The sequence below is a fragment of the Oncorhynchus nerka genome, linkage group LG27, assembly GCF_034236695.1.
Source record: "Oncorhynchus nerka isolate Pitt River linkage group LG27, Oner_Uvic_2.0, whole genome shotgun sequence".
NCBI lineage: Eukaryota > Metazoa > Chordata > Actinopteri > Salmoniformes > Salmonidae > Oncorhynchus > Oncorhynchus nerka.
The window spans coordinates 7196528-7212948 of record NC_088422.1 but is presented as its reverse complement, the minus strand read 5'-3'; the positions used below and the strand labels follow the sequence as shown (position 1 = coordinate 7212948).

The 16421-nt window shown below is 42.0% G+C and overlaps 1 protein-coding gene across 1 annotated transcript; it reads right to left on the bottom strand.

Annotated features, from left to right (window-relative positions):
* Positions 1–2544: 2544 nt before the first annotated feature.
* On the bottom strand, positions 2545–9408 carry LOC115120845 (PR domain zinc finger protein 8-like). Its single transcript, XM_029649826.2, has 4 exons — positions 9106–9408; positions 6695–6919; positions 6004–6238; positions 2545–5089 (listed from the first exon to the last, which is right to left on the bottom strand). The coding sequence occupies exons 2-4, from the start codon at positions 6911–6913 to the stop codon at positions 3729–3731; spliced, it is 1815 nt and encodes a 604-aa protein (XP_029505686.1). The 5' UTR covers positions 6914–6919; positions 9106–9408; the 3' UTR covers positions 2545–3728.
* Between the last annotated feature and the right edge of the window lie 7013 nt (positions 9409–16421).

Here is a 16421-nt window from a genome sequence, read left to right as displayed (position 1 = left end):
ATTACAGGCTGATGGTAAAGTAGACCTATTACAGGCTGATGGTAAAGGTAAAGTAGACCTATTACAGGCTGATGGTAAAGTAGACCTATTATAGGCTGATGGTAAAGGTAAAGTAGACCTATTATAGGCTGATGGTAAAGGTAAAGTAGACCTATTACAGGCTGATGGTAAAGTAGACCTATTACAGGCTGATGGTAAAGGTAAAGTAGACCTATTACAGGCTGATGGTAAAGGTAAAGTAGACATATTACAGGCTGATGGTAAAGGTAAAGTAGACCTATTACAGGCTGATGGTAAAGTAGACCTATTACAGGCTGATGGTAAAGTAGACCTATTATAGGCTGATGGTAAAGTAGACCTATTATAGGCTGATGGTAAAGTAGACCTATTACAGGCTGATGGTAAAGTAGACCTATTATAGGCTGATGGTAAAGTAGACCTATTACAGGCTGATGGTAAAGTAGACCTATTACAGGCTGATGGTAAAGGTAAAGTAGACCTATTACAGGCTGATGGTAAAGTAGACCTATTATAGGCTGATGGTAAAGGTAAAGTAGACCTATTACAGGCTGATGGTAAAGTAGACCTATTATAGGCTGATGGTAAAGGTAAAGTAGACCTATTACAGGCTGATGGTAAAGTATGATCATTTGCAACTCATCAAACATGTAGTGGTTTATTTTTTATTCTTCTGTTTTATCACATTTGAAGTGTTTTATTAATCGAAAACATTTGCAGGTGTTGTTCGCTGAAATTCTGTGGATTTAACAAGATACCATCGCATCTCTTAGGGTGAATGCATAGGATAATGTTCATAGGAATGAAGTAAATCAAAGTTCAGATTTCGGGCTAATAAACACTGTGCTATGACAGGTTCCGACAGTTTAGCGAGGAGACGTGCCTTTTTATGCAACTTGTCGCTGTTTGCGCCCGTGAAGTAACCATGGAGATGTGTTATAGCACTTTTCTTGCTGTGTATCAGCTATTATTTGTTTTATGCTACTTTATCTCGACACAATAGTTCTAATTCTGTGTTGAACTGTAAAACGCAATTATCATTAAAAAATAAAATTTAAAAAATCATGATATACCAGGAAATTAAAATGAAACAGTAAATATATAATATTTCTGGTGAAATTATGATTATAATGGTTATGTTTATTATTATACAGGGCCTCGTTTCCCAGTTTGCATGACGATGATCATACCAGATGCAACGTTATTTATGAGCCAACTCTTTACGCGTTTCGCCAAACAAGCATGTAGAGAGAGGACGTTCGCAGTGCGTCATTAGGCCGCTTGTCGATACTGATAACACGGAAAGAAAAGCGGTTCTGCTTTCTCTATTACAATCTTCATTTAACAATAGAATTATTCCACAATACTGAAGACGGAGAGATATATAGAGAGATATTACCACCCATGGCTGCAAATAGGCTACTGAGGCGGTTTATTACGCTCACCCAATACTAATACACTAGGTTTAAATCCCAGATTGGGCACATCGTTGCGCTCCTGTTGTCACACACCACGAAACACAGTGAGGCACAAATTACAGACAGCAGCCGTGTCGCAAAATAGAACTCATTTGATTGAAAGTGAAATGGATTAAAATATGATTGAAATAGCCTGTTATTGGCTCGTGTATCTTATATGTATTGTGTAATGCAGTCATCTCGGGTTTTTAATCCTTCCCTTGTTTGTAACGAGTGTAAAACACTTTAGGAACATTGTATATTTGTAGTCAAATTCGTACTGAAGTTATCTGCGGTCACAGACGGTCTCTTGATTCTCTGTTCATCGGACATATTCTGTTAATGAAGTGACGCGGAAGGGCAACAACAAAAAGATCCTCTAATGTTGCACTTAACGTTAGCATGATACTAACGAAGACGCGGGGAAACAGCTCGGCTACTAAATATATATTGTCAAATGGTTTTATGATCGTAACGCTACAAATGCTCTGGGAAACGAGGCCCATGTCTCGCAGGATCAGGAAAATCCGACTTTTGCAGACATGGACCAAGCTAAATGTACACCTCTCATGTGATTACAGAATAGGACTGCAGAAAATATGGTTTCATTGTCAGAATCCCGATCTTCTTTTCATACATTATGGGCCACAAAATCATATTTGTTTTATTAGCCAACACAGCGTGTTAAGAATGGGCGAAACAAACAAGTCTACTCTTTATGTGTACAAAGGCTGAAATAAACGTGGTAACCATAATACGGTCAGTGACCGTTATATCTTTGAGATGGATTCATGACCATTTTTTGTCAGCCTAAAACATTTACTTGTTTTAAAAAAAAATGGCTCATCTTTCGACCAGTAGTTGCGTTTATTCGACCAGTAGTTGCGTTTATTCGACCAGTAGTTGCGTTTATTCGACGATCTCCAAGTAGGTCTGTGATTTAATTAGGCACGTGCAACCTTCCCCGCGTGGATTCATATTAAATGGTTTATATTCCTACCTACAACCTTGGTAAATCTAATTTCTTTACATTGTTATTTTGTATAAACACAGGCTCCACACATAGAGATGAAAATAAAGCTATTTTATTGTCAAATCATTCAACATGATCAGGTAAACTATCAAGTAGTGAATTTCAGCATGAAGAAAGAAACACTGAAACTACTGTATTCCCCACTGACACAAAATATTACACTTTGTATTTCAAACAAACCAGGTATGTACATCGTAACTGTATAGATTGCATCAATACCTATTGTCACACGGTGCACTCTGAAATATAGTCAGTCTGTCTGACGTCATATCCTCCTTTGTGTCAATATCATCCAGCCTTTTAAAGTGAACATGAAAAAAAACGTATTGAATAGTAAACCGTGTAATGTAATTATTTTTTATTTATCATTTTCTATATATGTCTTTATATAATATAAAATCCAAACGTACTGTACATTTAAATACACATATTCTTATTTTCCCTTATTTACCAAATTGTAAGTGCTTCATAAGATAAATTAATTCATTTCTGAAGTCAAAATTCATTAGCATAAAGAAACATGACATTTTAAGAAGAAAGCAAAAACAGACTCAAGGAATGATAATAATTGTCTGTGTTGAAAACAAGTGCTCATTTAAGTGGTGTATGTCCAGCCAGTCAGCCAGTCAGGCAGTCAGCCAGTCAGTGTCAGCCAGCCAGCCAGCCAGCCAGCCAGTCATATAGCCAGCTAGACAGTCAGCTAGTCAGCCAGCCAGTCAGCCAGTTATATAGCCAGTCAGTCAGCCAGCCAGCCAGTCATATAGCCAGCCAGCCAGTCAACCAGTCGTATAGCCAGTCAGTGTCAGCCAGCCAGCCAATCATATAGCCAGCCAGCCAGCCAGTCATATAGGCAGCCAGTCATATAGCCAGTCAGTGTCAGACAGCCAGCCAGTCATATACCCACTCAGCCAGTCAGTCAGCAAAAAAGTTCCTCCCCATGGTCTGTGATGTGATACCCTTTTCCCACTATCGTGCCGACTCAAACCGTGCTGTGCTGGCCTGGCACGGGTATACTATTTTCCCATAGTCCTTTATGGTCCATCCCAGCAACGTCAGTGGCCAAACCTTACTGTGCTGGTTCGTCTACAGTATATTCTTTACACACTGTCCTTTTAAGCAAGGCTTCCTTCATCAAAATGCAATTCCGTAACCAGGCCAGTACAGCTCGACTCGGTTCGCCCCCCTAGCAGTGTGAAAACGGTCTGTTATTGATCTGAATGTCAATTGTGGGAGGTCATGTGACGCGAGAGGTGGTGCCTCTCCCTGAACGACTCGTTACAGATTGGACACTTGAGTTTCTCCTCCCGCCTCCTCTTAACCATCGGCTCCATGGCGAACTCCTTCTTGTGGTGCGACCTCATGTGGTACACCAGGTCAGAGGTCATCCTGAAGGAGGCGTTGCACTTGGCGCACCAGTTCTGGGCGGGCAGACACAGAGAGGTGAAGGAGGGGGGGAGTAAGGTTAATGCTGAGGGCATCTGCAGCTGGATGTGGCCCTGGCTCTTAGGCCAGAAGGCTGTGGCAGCAGCCGCTGCGTAGAGGAACGGGCTCTGCTTGGACATGGCGCCTGGCACGGGGCAGTTGGCGCCCAGCTCGGCGCCGTGGAGTTTGGCGGCCAGGTGGTCAGCCTGGTAGAGTCTAGAGGAGGAGATGGTGTCACCCACCGCCGGGTGGCAGTCCAGCAGTTTAGGCGTGGTCATGACCAGAGGAGAGATCTGGGAGAAGGAGGAGGTAGCGTGGCGGGAGGGTTGGCTGAAAGCGCTCTTCCTCTCTCCGCTGTTCCCCCCACCATGCTGGGCTACGGAGGTGAAGGCGCTCCCTAGCGGAGAGGCCTCCATGCGGGTCTGTGGCTGGACAGGCTGAGTCTCCGACAGAACCTGCCTGATGTTGAGATGCTTCTCCTGGGGAGGGTTGTTGACGGGGCCGGGCCGACCGCCGTCCTTGTTCTCGACGTTGGAGCTCTGGAGGTTTTTGGTGCCGCCGCTGGTACCGTGCGTCTTTAGGCTCTGTGGAGACTTCTTGACTTCTGTGAAGGCGCTGCGTTTACCCTCACCGCCTGACTCAGTGGATCCCGACCCTGGTGGGGAGAACGTCGGCCCTCGTCGTTTCTCCTCCAGGCCGTACACTCCCCGATAGTTCTGTGCTGAGCTAGCCAGCTCCTCCTTAGACTTGTGAGACTGAGACAGACTCAGAGAGGCCCTGCTACCATCCCTCACTCTGTCCTCCACATCGGAGAACTTCCTCTTCCCAGAGCTCTCGCTGCGGATCTCAGCCTCACGGTCGCTCGGCGGACTGGTGCGACTGTTCTCGAGGTCTCTGGCTAGGTTATGGAAGTCTGTGGAGGGTTTGGCGCTGTCCCCATCCGAGCGGCCCAGTTTAGGGCTAGCTCTGGTGGGTGCGGTGGTGGTAGGGTTGGTGTTAGGGCGCTCAGTGCTTGGCTCCTTACTGGGGACCTCCTCGTCCACACTGCCTGCCGCCATGCTCTGTAGTCTCTTGGTGCAGCGGAACCTCAGATGGGCCAGGAAGGGGAACTCAAACTGGAAGCGCTGGTTGCAGTCAGGACAGGAGTAGGGAGTGGACCCTGGAAATGGACGGAAGGAAAATAATGTCAGTCATTCAGAAAGAAACAAAAATCTTGCTAATATTCAGTATCTTCCTAAAAAAAAACAGTAGTGGGTCCTGTAATGTTTTGGTAAAGCTGAAATAGGACCATCGTCTTCTGATTAATAAAAACTATAAATTATAAATAAAGAATAGGCATATTGCATTCATTTTTGGACACCTAATTTACACTATTTATTGACCCTCAACTGTGTGTGTAAATTATTGTAAATGTACAATGTGGTCTCGTTTTGTTTTTATTTTATTTACTTTCATTTCACTTTTTATTCATACAGTTTTTTTTTCTCATTGAGATAACATCTCTTTTCCAAGAGAGACCTGGTCCATTAGCACCAGGGCGAGCAACGTTTCAGACAAAACAATTTACAATAACACAACATTAAACACAACTATAAACGCACATACAATAAAACAATGACATATTACGTTAAAAATATATATTTTAAAAAACACCAAAGAATTTGACAACAGCTGTTATATTATATTCTTATATCATTTTGAATTTAAACTGAATATGACTATTGGAATTATTTTGATGGATGATTATCAAGACAGAAACTACAAACCAGCCAACTGAAATGCAATGCTTCAATGCAAACCGTCTACACTATTCAGCCATCTACACTATTCAGCCATCTACACTATTCAGCCATCTACACTATTCAGCGATCTACACTATTCAGCCATCTACACTATTCAGCCATCTACACTATTCAGCCAGGCTACACTAATCACTATTCAGGCTACTAAGCCATCTACACTATTCAGCCATCTACACTATTCAGCACGATCTACACTATTCAGCCATCTACACTATTCAGCCATCTACACTATTCAGCCAGGCTACACTAATCAGCCAGGCTACTAACTCACCCTTGGCCTTGACCGGCGCTTTACCGGCACTGAGCAGCAGCAGCAGCTCAATCAGGTCTTTCCCGTACCAGACCAACAGCTCCTCGTCCTTCTCGATCCTCCGGAGAGACCGGTAGAACAGCTGTCCGTTCTTCACGTAGGCCTCGAGGTTCTGCTCGTCCCGGTCCCGCGCCGACTGCACGAGCCGCAGCCACATCAAGCCCTCCGACGTGCTGTTGGCTGCTGACGTGTCCACCTGCGCGTTGAACGGTGACAGAGAGCGAGGCAAACCGGTTAGTTGGACCCAAACGAGAAGTCCGTGCTGCAGCATTCGTTCTAATCGTTAAACGCAAAGGCTGTCCAAAAAATAAAAAATAAAAATAGTCTATTTTGAATGTGTTTTGGCTGTGCAACTATTCATATACATTATAATCCTGCACGCTATCTTGTAAGATAACACGTCCAATTGGGTCTAATATAAATAATATAGGTTTCACACTAATGTCATGAGAAATAGAATTTTAAAACATTTTTTTTGTATCTTATTTTTTTAATATTCTACTCTGGTTGCAATAGGCCTAATGATAAATCAACCAAATGGCAGACAATTTAATTCAGTCGGAATAAGGAGATATAATGAAATCGTAAATAAAGAATATTAAAGAGTATTATCATTCTCGACAAAAAAATCACAATATTATTATTTCCTTACCCGGAATATGTAAGGCGCCGTTCGTTTATCCGTTGATTTGAGCGCTACGAAGGCTATGCTGTCATACAACGACGTGTGGCTCAAAACACAAGGGCCGAAAATGGCATTTTCCGGAATGTCACATGTGGTATAAACGCTGGTGAATATATCCGTTAGACACTGCTGCACTGCTTTGGCGTCTCCGTCCCAAACCAACTTCTGTGAGCTGGATTCCTCCATCGTTGGCTGTTGTTTGCGGACAGACAAAAGAGAAAGAGAGAGAGAGACAATGAATAAAATAAAATAAAATGTAATATACAAATGGTCTCGATGATGAGGAGGTGAAATAAATTGGCACTCCGTGAGAAGGTTGGCTAAGTACATAGGACTCAGCTGTCAAGGCCATGCTGGACTGGGAAAGTGCCTTTTTTTGGGGGGGGCTGGGCGTTTTAATTAATTGAAGTCTATTGTACAATGAGAGTGGCCTATCAATTTCAAAGAGTATGGTTGCTTGCCTATATTTCCGTGGTATTTACAAGTGCTGTTTGGAATAGCTGTTAATAGTGAGAAAATAATTGCATGGGCCTAAACGGAATGATAACAATGGTATTAATGATTATGTTAATAATGATAATGATAAACATCAAAAACTAAAAAATATATAATAACACATAAAGTGTAATAACTAATAATAATGACAATGATAATAATATATTATCCCTGGATCCAATATTATTGTTGAAAATTATAATATTAATGACGTCAAGCAGCTGAATTAATATCACAAATGCTTAATTCTAGGCTATTGTAAGTTCACACTGCAGCCACATCCACCTCAAACCCTAATTTTATTACAAGTGTGTAGACTAATTGTAGCCTGTGGAAGAAGAAAAATATAGCAGTAAGAAATGACGAGGTCTGTATAAATGAGAGTATATCGAATGGATTTGGAGTGGACTGTCAAAAGTCACCGATTTCACGTCATCTACCCTCTCCGCTCCATTTCTACACGCGCTCTAAACGTATGTCCACCTCATTACCATAATCCACACTTTTCCCTCTCGAGACAGTAATTAAGGCTTTTCCTTTCTCATTTACTTTCTGAATTTGTGTATTTTCCGGGTGACGTGGAGCCCAGTTCCTCTGGCCTGCAACGCGTTACGCAGCTGGGATCTATGTGCCTTTTCTTTGCCACTTGTTAATTTCAATTACGCGTAGGCCGGAAGAGACACAACGCTGGACACGGCGTGGATTGGCTGAAACAGGCGCGTCGAGAGGAAAATCTGACAAATATTTACAACGTTATAACGATACTGATTGCACGTCCTATTATCTAATTCTATGTGGTATTATTTTTTATTTTTTTACATGTTATTTGTGTGTCATGTTATAGACTATGCCTATAAAAATGTTATTGCACGAATGCTATTCAACAGATAATCTATATTTTATTTGTATAGTTTTTTTTAATCATGCTGCCTTGGAGTATCTCCCTTCAGACTATACAAAACATTTACCATGTAAAGATAATATGTCATGCATAGTAAACGTGTAATAACAAGGTTTTAAAACACTGACAAGTCGAATATAATATTAGACAGGCCTTTACATGTCATCACACCCGTGAGATGTTGTTCCTTTTCTGCTGTCTGATGATGGATCATGATTTGTTTTCCATTCATTTAGCTTTTTTGTGTCTCAGACTAAAAGCAAAACACACTGGAGTCTGCATGCGGATCAAAACCAAACGTTCCTCTTTTCAGACGCGCTTCCGTCAAAATCTTATCGTTCAAGAAACGTTCTGACCGGCCGAACAAAAAAAATAGTAACTTTTCTCTTCAGCTGGATTGGTGGAGAGAGAAATAGTTTGTAGCAATTACAATCTCCTCTTATTTGGGCAATTATATGTTATCCACCAAATGCAACCCTTCAACTAGAGACCGACGACGCTTTCAGAAAAGCAATTTTTCGCTCCATCCTCTATATAGCCGGTTCTTTTGTGACTTAAAAGGTCGCTCTCTCACCAGGGAAAAGCCACACAAAAGCTTCAATGAATATGCATCTGAGCTAAATGAGAGAATAGCACCCGGAATGTATGCGCATCCATAAAACGAATGAGGCCAACCCATTCAACCTTCTGCCCACTATTTCAGAGCGTGTTTTACTCTTAAATCTGGGTGCCTTGTCAGTCAAAAAAAAAAAACTGTCCTAAATCAATGCAAGTACTGATTTTTTTTCCTGTTTTGTCTCCTCGCCCCCTTACATCTGCGGAGCGCTGTATCCAGACTTACACGACCGTCCATTCATAGACCGCAGCAAGGATGCTGTCTGGGCTACTGCTTTGTGGTGTTGTCTGCCTGTCTGTCTTTCTCTCGATTCCTAACAAACCACCCATTTAAAACGCAACCAAATGTAGGTTGTAAACTACGTACCTTTTGTTGTTGTTGTTGAAAATAAATAATAATCCACAAAAAAATGATGCTGGAATCAATTTGCCGCCTTCGAGAGCAGGTTACGATCAAGTCCTCCCCTCGGCGTCAGTACATGTCCCTGTGTGGTCGTGAAAGTGACAGTGGTGCCGCAGATATAGCCCTTCGCTGCAGAGGCAGAGGGAGAGAGAGAGAGAGAGAGGGAGAGAGAGAGAGAGAGAGAGAGAGAGAGAGAGAGAGAGAGAGAGAGAGAGAGAGAGGGAGAGAGAGAGAGAGAGAGAGAGAGAGAGACAGAGAGAGAGGGAGAGAGAGAGATAGAGAGAGAGAGAGACAGAGAGAGGGAGAGAGAGAGATAGAGAGAGAGAGGCATGGAGAAGGGGCGCAATGCACTGGCTGACTGACACACACACACACACACGTTTTGTTTGCAGCACATAATATGCCCAATGAGGCGTGTCACTCGGCGTCTCCTCCCTTTAACTCTTCACTGGCCGACTGTCATTTGATGAGATTTATAGGTAATATCCAGGCTACATACAAAGTCCCATAGCCTTGCAGAAAACCTTTTATTTTATTTTATTATTATTAGGCCTATGTCATAGTTTTCAGTTGCGGGAGCACAACATCCCAATATATAGGATTTTATATGAGGCAAATTAAGGATTTTTAACTCGAATAGCTAAAGGCTAATTATTATAATCTAATAATAGATTTTTCACAGTAGAATTGTGTCTTCTTCTTCTATTGTATTAGATAAATATTGAATTGAAGCTACAGGTATTATATATCTTATGGGATTTTATCTAAATATTGTTATTATTATTTTTATTATTATTATTATTGTTATTATTGTTATTATTATCTTATTTGAAGTTCATGTAAAAGCCAGTAATATGAATGTCCCATGGATAATATGGACATCGATATCATTTTGTCTCCTTACCATCACCATCATCTCCAAAGTGTTTTTTCGCAGAGCTACTGCGCCTTTCCTTTCCCGCTGCGCTCCGCACGCGACTCTTCGCAGCAGGGAGTCGGGAGGGAGCCTCGTGGACACCTGCCCGGCCCGTGCCCATCGTCCGGAGCAAAAGGGCCAAGCATCATCTTTATGGATATCATTAGCCGCTCCACTACTGAGCCAACCCGGCTGATGATGCTCCCGAGTGGCGCCAATGGTCTCAGATGCTGCATCTCAGTGCTAAGAGGCGTCACTGCAGTACCTGGTTCGAATCCAGGCTGCATCATATCCGGCCTCGATTGGGAGTCCCATAGGGTGGCGCACAATTGTCCCAGCGTCGACGGAGTAGGCCGTCATTGTACTGTAAATAAGTATTTGTTAAATATTTGTAAATAAGTATTTGCCTAGTTAAATACAGGTAAAACATTTTTTTTTAAGTGATAATCTGTGTTAGCGACAACCGCTGATTAAAACCAGGATAGTCTACAATCTGATGTTGTCATGTCCTATGTTCATTTACTGAGCGCGAGTGGATTTTTATGGATTCGAGACATCTGAATTTAACGGAGAGAATAGCAGAAACCAGCAGAACTCTGGTGTTCTGAACAAAGATGTTGCGTGTCGTATAAGATAATGGGTATTTCCACCAAAAAAAAGGTGCTTTTTGAGAAGTTTAACTTGGACCAAAATAAAACAACTTTTGATTTCACCTAATTTTAACATTCTGCCACAAAGAGCACATGTTAAACTGTATAAAAAACAACTATTTTTCCCAATTCACAAGGGGTTGAAAAAAACAACTATTAAGTGCCAAATAAAGTAAGAAGGTTGACCATAACATGGTTGACCGTAACAGGGTTGACCGTAACAGGGATGACCGTAACAGGGTTGACCGTAACAGGGTTGACCGTAACACCATAACAGGGTTGACCATAACAGGATTGACCATAACAGGGTTGACCGTAACAGGGTTGACCATAACAGGGTTGACCATAACAGGGTTGACCGTAACACCATAACAGGGTTGACCATAACAGGATTGACCATAACAGGGTTGACCGTAACAGGGTTGACCATAACAGGGTTGACCATAACAGGGTTGACCGTAACAGGGTTGACCATAACAGGGTTGACCATAACAGGGTTGACCGTAACAGGGTTGACCATAACAGGGTTGAACATAACACCATAACAGGGTTGACCATAACAGGGTTGACCATAACAGGGATGACCGTAACAGGGTTGACCGTAACAGGGTTGACCGTAACACCATAACAGGGATGACCATAACAGGGATGACCATAACAGGGATGACCGTAACAGGGTTGACCGTAACAGGGTTGACCATAACAGCATAACATGGTTGACCGTAACAGGGTTGACCATAACAGGGTTGACCATAACAGGGTTGACCATAACACCATAACAGGATTGACCGTAACAGGGTTGACTGTAACACCATAACAGGGATGACCATAACAGGGATGACCGTAACAGGGTTAACCAAAACAGCATAACATGGTTGACCGTAACAGGGTTGACCATAACAGGGTTGACCGTAACAGGGTTGACCATAACAGGGTTGACCATAACAGGCTTGACCATAACAGGATTGACCATAACACCATAACAGGGTTGACCATAACAGCATAACAGGGTTGACCATAACACCATAACAGGGTTGGCCATAACACCATAACAGGGTTGACCATAACAGGATTGACCATAACAGGGTTGACCATAACACCATAACAGGGTTGACCATAACAGGGTTGACCATAACAGGGTTGACCATAACACCATAACAGGGTTGGCCATAACACCATAACAGGGTTGACCATAACAGGGTTGACCATAACACCATAACAGGATTGACCATAACAGGGTTGACCATAACACCATAACAGGGTTGACCGTAACAGGGTTGACCATAACAGGGTTGACCATAACACCATAACAGGGTTGACCATAACAGGGTTGACCATAACACCATTACATGGTTGACCATAACACCATAACAGGGTTGACCATAACAGGGTTGACCATAACAGGATTGACCATAACAGGGTTGACCATAACAGGGTTGACCATAACACCATAACAGGGTTGACCATAACACCATAACAGGGTTGACCATAACACCATAACAGGGTTGACCATAACAGGGTTGACCATAACACCATAACAGGGTTGACCATTTCTTCTTAATAAATCAGCCATAAATACCTTTGTGACAGGGGAAATGGAAGCTTGCTGTGTTAGACAGGGAGGAGCTTCGTTATCTATGTCATTATCTATGTCATTATCTATGTCGTTATCTATGTCATTATCTATGTCATTATCTGTGTCGTTATCTATATCGTTATCTATGTTGTTATCAATGTCATTATCAATGTCATTATCTATGTCGTTATCTATGTCGTTATCTATGTTGCGCTCGAACCGCTCATTTTTCCACCACAAAACACCAGAAAATGGTCAAAAAGACTAGAACCAGCTCACCTGCTTCTAAACTATGAGTTGAGTGTTAGATGTTCAATGCTTCTTTAGAATTATTTTTTTTTTTTTAAGGATTAGTTTCACCATAATAAAATGAGAGTTCAGTTCACGTTACAGGGTTCAATTAAATGGACACGTGAATAAATCACTAATCACATTAAATACATATTCATCTTTAGAAACAGAAGAAACAGAAATAACTAGGACTTTTACAAAGATGGTGAAAACTGCGATACAATTTTTTTTTTTGTGTGGGGGGGGGGGTGAAGTGTGTTGACAAAGGGCCGCATTTTGACACTTTACTATTTTTTACCAAGCCTTTATTCATATAAACATTATTTTAATATATTGAATTCTCCATGTGGTCACTTCATTTGATATAACAGGCTGTAAACATTCTATATTGGTGCACAGCGATTACTTAAAATATCACAAGGGGTGTAAAAGGAACTCTTTTCATGCAATGACCCGTAGGACAAAGCACGTATATATTAAATGCACTATACACAACGTGGGTTGAAGGCTGTAACACCACAGAATAAAACACTAAATAAAAGTCCCGTGATGGTAGTGACTGCCCATGACTGCTCATCACTTAATAACCATTTATTCACTTTACTTGAATCAAATATTTCAGTTGTTGTATATATTATATGTGTCTTTATTTCATGACTTTAGTATTTCAGTCCAAGTCATCATCTCATCTCTACAGAGCTGCTGTCTGACAACATCACTATTTTTCTGTAGATCTTCACAGTAAATAAGGTGTACTTTTAGGACTGCTGAATAACAACTAACAATCACTTAGATCAGGTATTTTCAGGTAGAGATACCTGGTGAAGCAACAGCTGCTCTCTACATCCCGTCACGATCTTCAGCGTCTTGATGTACTGCTCGCTATCCCTCTCTATCGAACATTCTTCCATCTCTCCCTCCCTTTGTCTGCCACATGCAGACGGGACAAGTAGGAGACACGCAATGGATTATGGTCATTGTATGTAATTACATTGTTTTCTGCACTAAACTATGTAAAATATTAGTCTGTTGGAAACTACAACTCCCTACTACGTCACACAGTTCGGGCTTGATCTGACTTACCTCTAGAGAAAATGCGCATTGATCTCATAGTAAAAACACAAACAAAACGGATTTCGGTAATTTTTTTGTTTAAAAAATAAAAAAGTAACAGACATTTTGGTTAGTCTCAGCACCACTGAGCGACTAACATGGCATAAATCTTGGCAAAATTGTAGGAAATTAGCTTTAAAACTGCACATTTTTTCTCTCTACCTCACCGAAAAATGAGTAGAATTGCACCTTTAAAAAATGTTTCTCTCTCTGCCATCAAGAGGGAGGCCACTAAAATGTTTGTCTCTCTGTCATCAAGAGGGAGGCCCTAAAAAGGTTCTCTCTCTGCCATCAAGAGGGAGGCCACTAAAATGTTTGTCTCTCTGTCATCAAGAGGGAGGCCACTAAAATGTTTGTCTCTCTGCCATCAAGAGGGAGGCCCCTAAAAAGGTTCTCTCTCTGCCATCAAGAGGGAGGCCCCTAAAATGTTTCTCTCTCTGCCATCAAGAGGGAGCCCACTAACATGTTTTCAGTGAGGTGGGGGGCCCATTAACATGTTTTCAGTGAGGTGGGGGCCCATTAACATGTTTTCAGTGAGGTGGGGGGCCCATTAACATGTTTTCAGTGAGGTGGGGGGCCCATTAACATGTTTTCAGTGAGGTGGGGGGCCCACTAACATGTTTTCAGTGAGGTGGGGGGCCCACTAACATGTTTTCAGTGAGGTGGGGGGCCCATTAACATGTTTTCAGTGAGGTGGGGGGCCCACTAACATGTTTTCAGTGAGGTGGGGGGCCCACTAACATGTTTTCAGTGAGGTGGGGGGCCCATTAACATGTTTTCAGTGAGGTGGGGGGCCCACTAACATGTTTTCAGTGAGGTGGGGGGCCCACTAACATGTTTTCAGTGAGGTGGGGGGCCCCACAATGCTAGAGCTACACCAATGCTCAAATCCATAAATACACCCGTACTATAGTAATCTCTTAAATAAACAAATCCTTGTAAAATAAAGTTGAAATTAAACATTAGGCTAGTATGGAAAGCAGTCTGGGTATAGCTGAAGTATCAGTCTGGGTATAGCTGAAGCATCAGTCTGGGTATAGCTGAAGCATCAGTCTGGGTTTAGCTGAAGCATCAGTCTGGGTATAGCTGAAGCATCAGTCTGGGTATAGCTGAAGCATCAGTCTGGGTATAGCTGAAGTATCAGTCTGGGTATAGCTGAAGCATCAGTCTGGGTATAGCTGAAGCATCAGTCTGGGTATAGCTGAAGCATCGGTCTGGGTTTAGCTGAAGCATCGGTCTGGGTATAGCTGAAGTATCAGTCTGGGTATAGCTGAAACATCAGTCTGGGTTTAGCTGAAGCATCGGTCTGGGTATAGCTGAAGCATCGGTCTGGGTTTAGCTGAAGTATCAGTCTGGGTTTAGCTGAAGCATCAGTCTGGGTTTAGCTGAAGCATCAGTCTGGGTTTAGCTGAAGCATCGGTCTGGGTATAGCTGAAACATCAGTCTGGGTATAGCTGAAGAATCGGTCTTAGCTGATGTATCAGTCTGGGTATAGCTGAAGCATCGGTCTGGGTATAGCTGAAGCATCGGTCTGGGTATAGCTGAAACATCAGTCTGGGTATAGCTGAAACATCAGTCTGGGTATAGCTGAAACATCAGTCTGGGTTTAGCTGAAGCATCGGCCTGGGTATAGCTGAAACATCAGTCTGGGTTTAGCTGAAGCATCAGTCTGGGTATAGCTGAAGCATCGGTCTGGGTATAGCTGAAGCATCGGTCTGGGTATAGCTGAAACATCAGTCTGGGTTTAGCTGAAGAATCAGTCTGGGTATAGCTGAAGCATCGGTCTGGGTATAGCTGAAGCATCGGTCTGGGTATAGCTGAAACATCAGTCTGGGTTTAGCTGAAGAATCAGTCTGGGTATAGCTGAAGCTGAAGTATCAGTGTGAAGAGATGGGTGCTACTGCAGTGGCCGCACTTTAGCCTTTATGTTAGCCTTGTTAACATGACTTAACAATATCCCAGCTGACAATCAAACGGCTAAATGCAAACTCAAAGCGTTCTACTGCATAATGCATGAAACACACTGCGATGTAATCTCTATCAGCCCGGTCACCACATGAGCTCTGCTGGCTGGTGACCTCAGGTGACCTCAGGGCCTGATCACGTGACTAAATAGATGTGGCAATAACAACGGGACAACGGATCCAAATTACAATATTATTCATTTACTTCCTTATATCCTGAAAGCAGTGCAATCCAGGTTTTGGGATAAAGCAAACAAAATATGTTATAAAACAATATATCTTTTATACCTGTTTTATGACGATGTAGAGTTAGATTGTGGCTACTAATCTAATCTGTCATAATTACCCCTTATTGACCTAATGTCCACAGCAAGTGTTGATGTAAAGTACTGTATTGTTTTAGTCATGTACTCTATACAATATTCTCATTACAGATTATTCACTTCTGTCTCAGATTATACTTTATTAGATGTCTTTACTTCTCTGTGGGTTTTATCTCAATAACACTAACCTGTATAAATTACGGTTAAATTAACGTCTCCCTCTGTCTCTTCTTTACTACAATGGAGATCAATCAAAGGATTAAAAAAAGTGATGTTTATTATAATTTTTCATAACTTGTATACATTATGACAATTATCATGATTGTTTATTAACAATTTGGTTGAACCTGGCTGGAGAATTGTAACATAAAAGGTTACAGTGTCCGCTGGGTTCTTACAGTAGAATTACAGTAGTATTTTATATTACAATACAGTATAATTACAGTA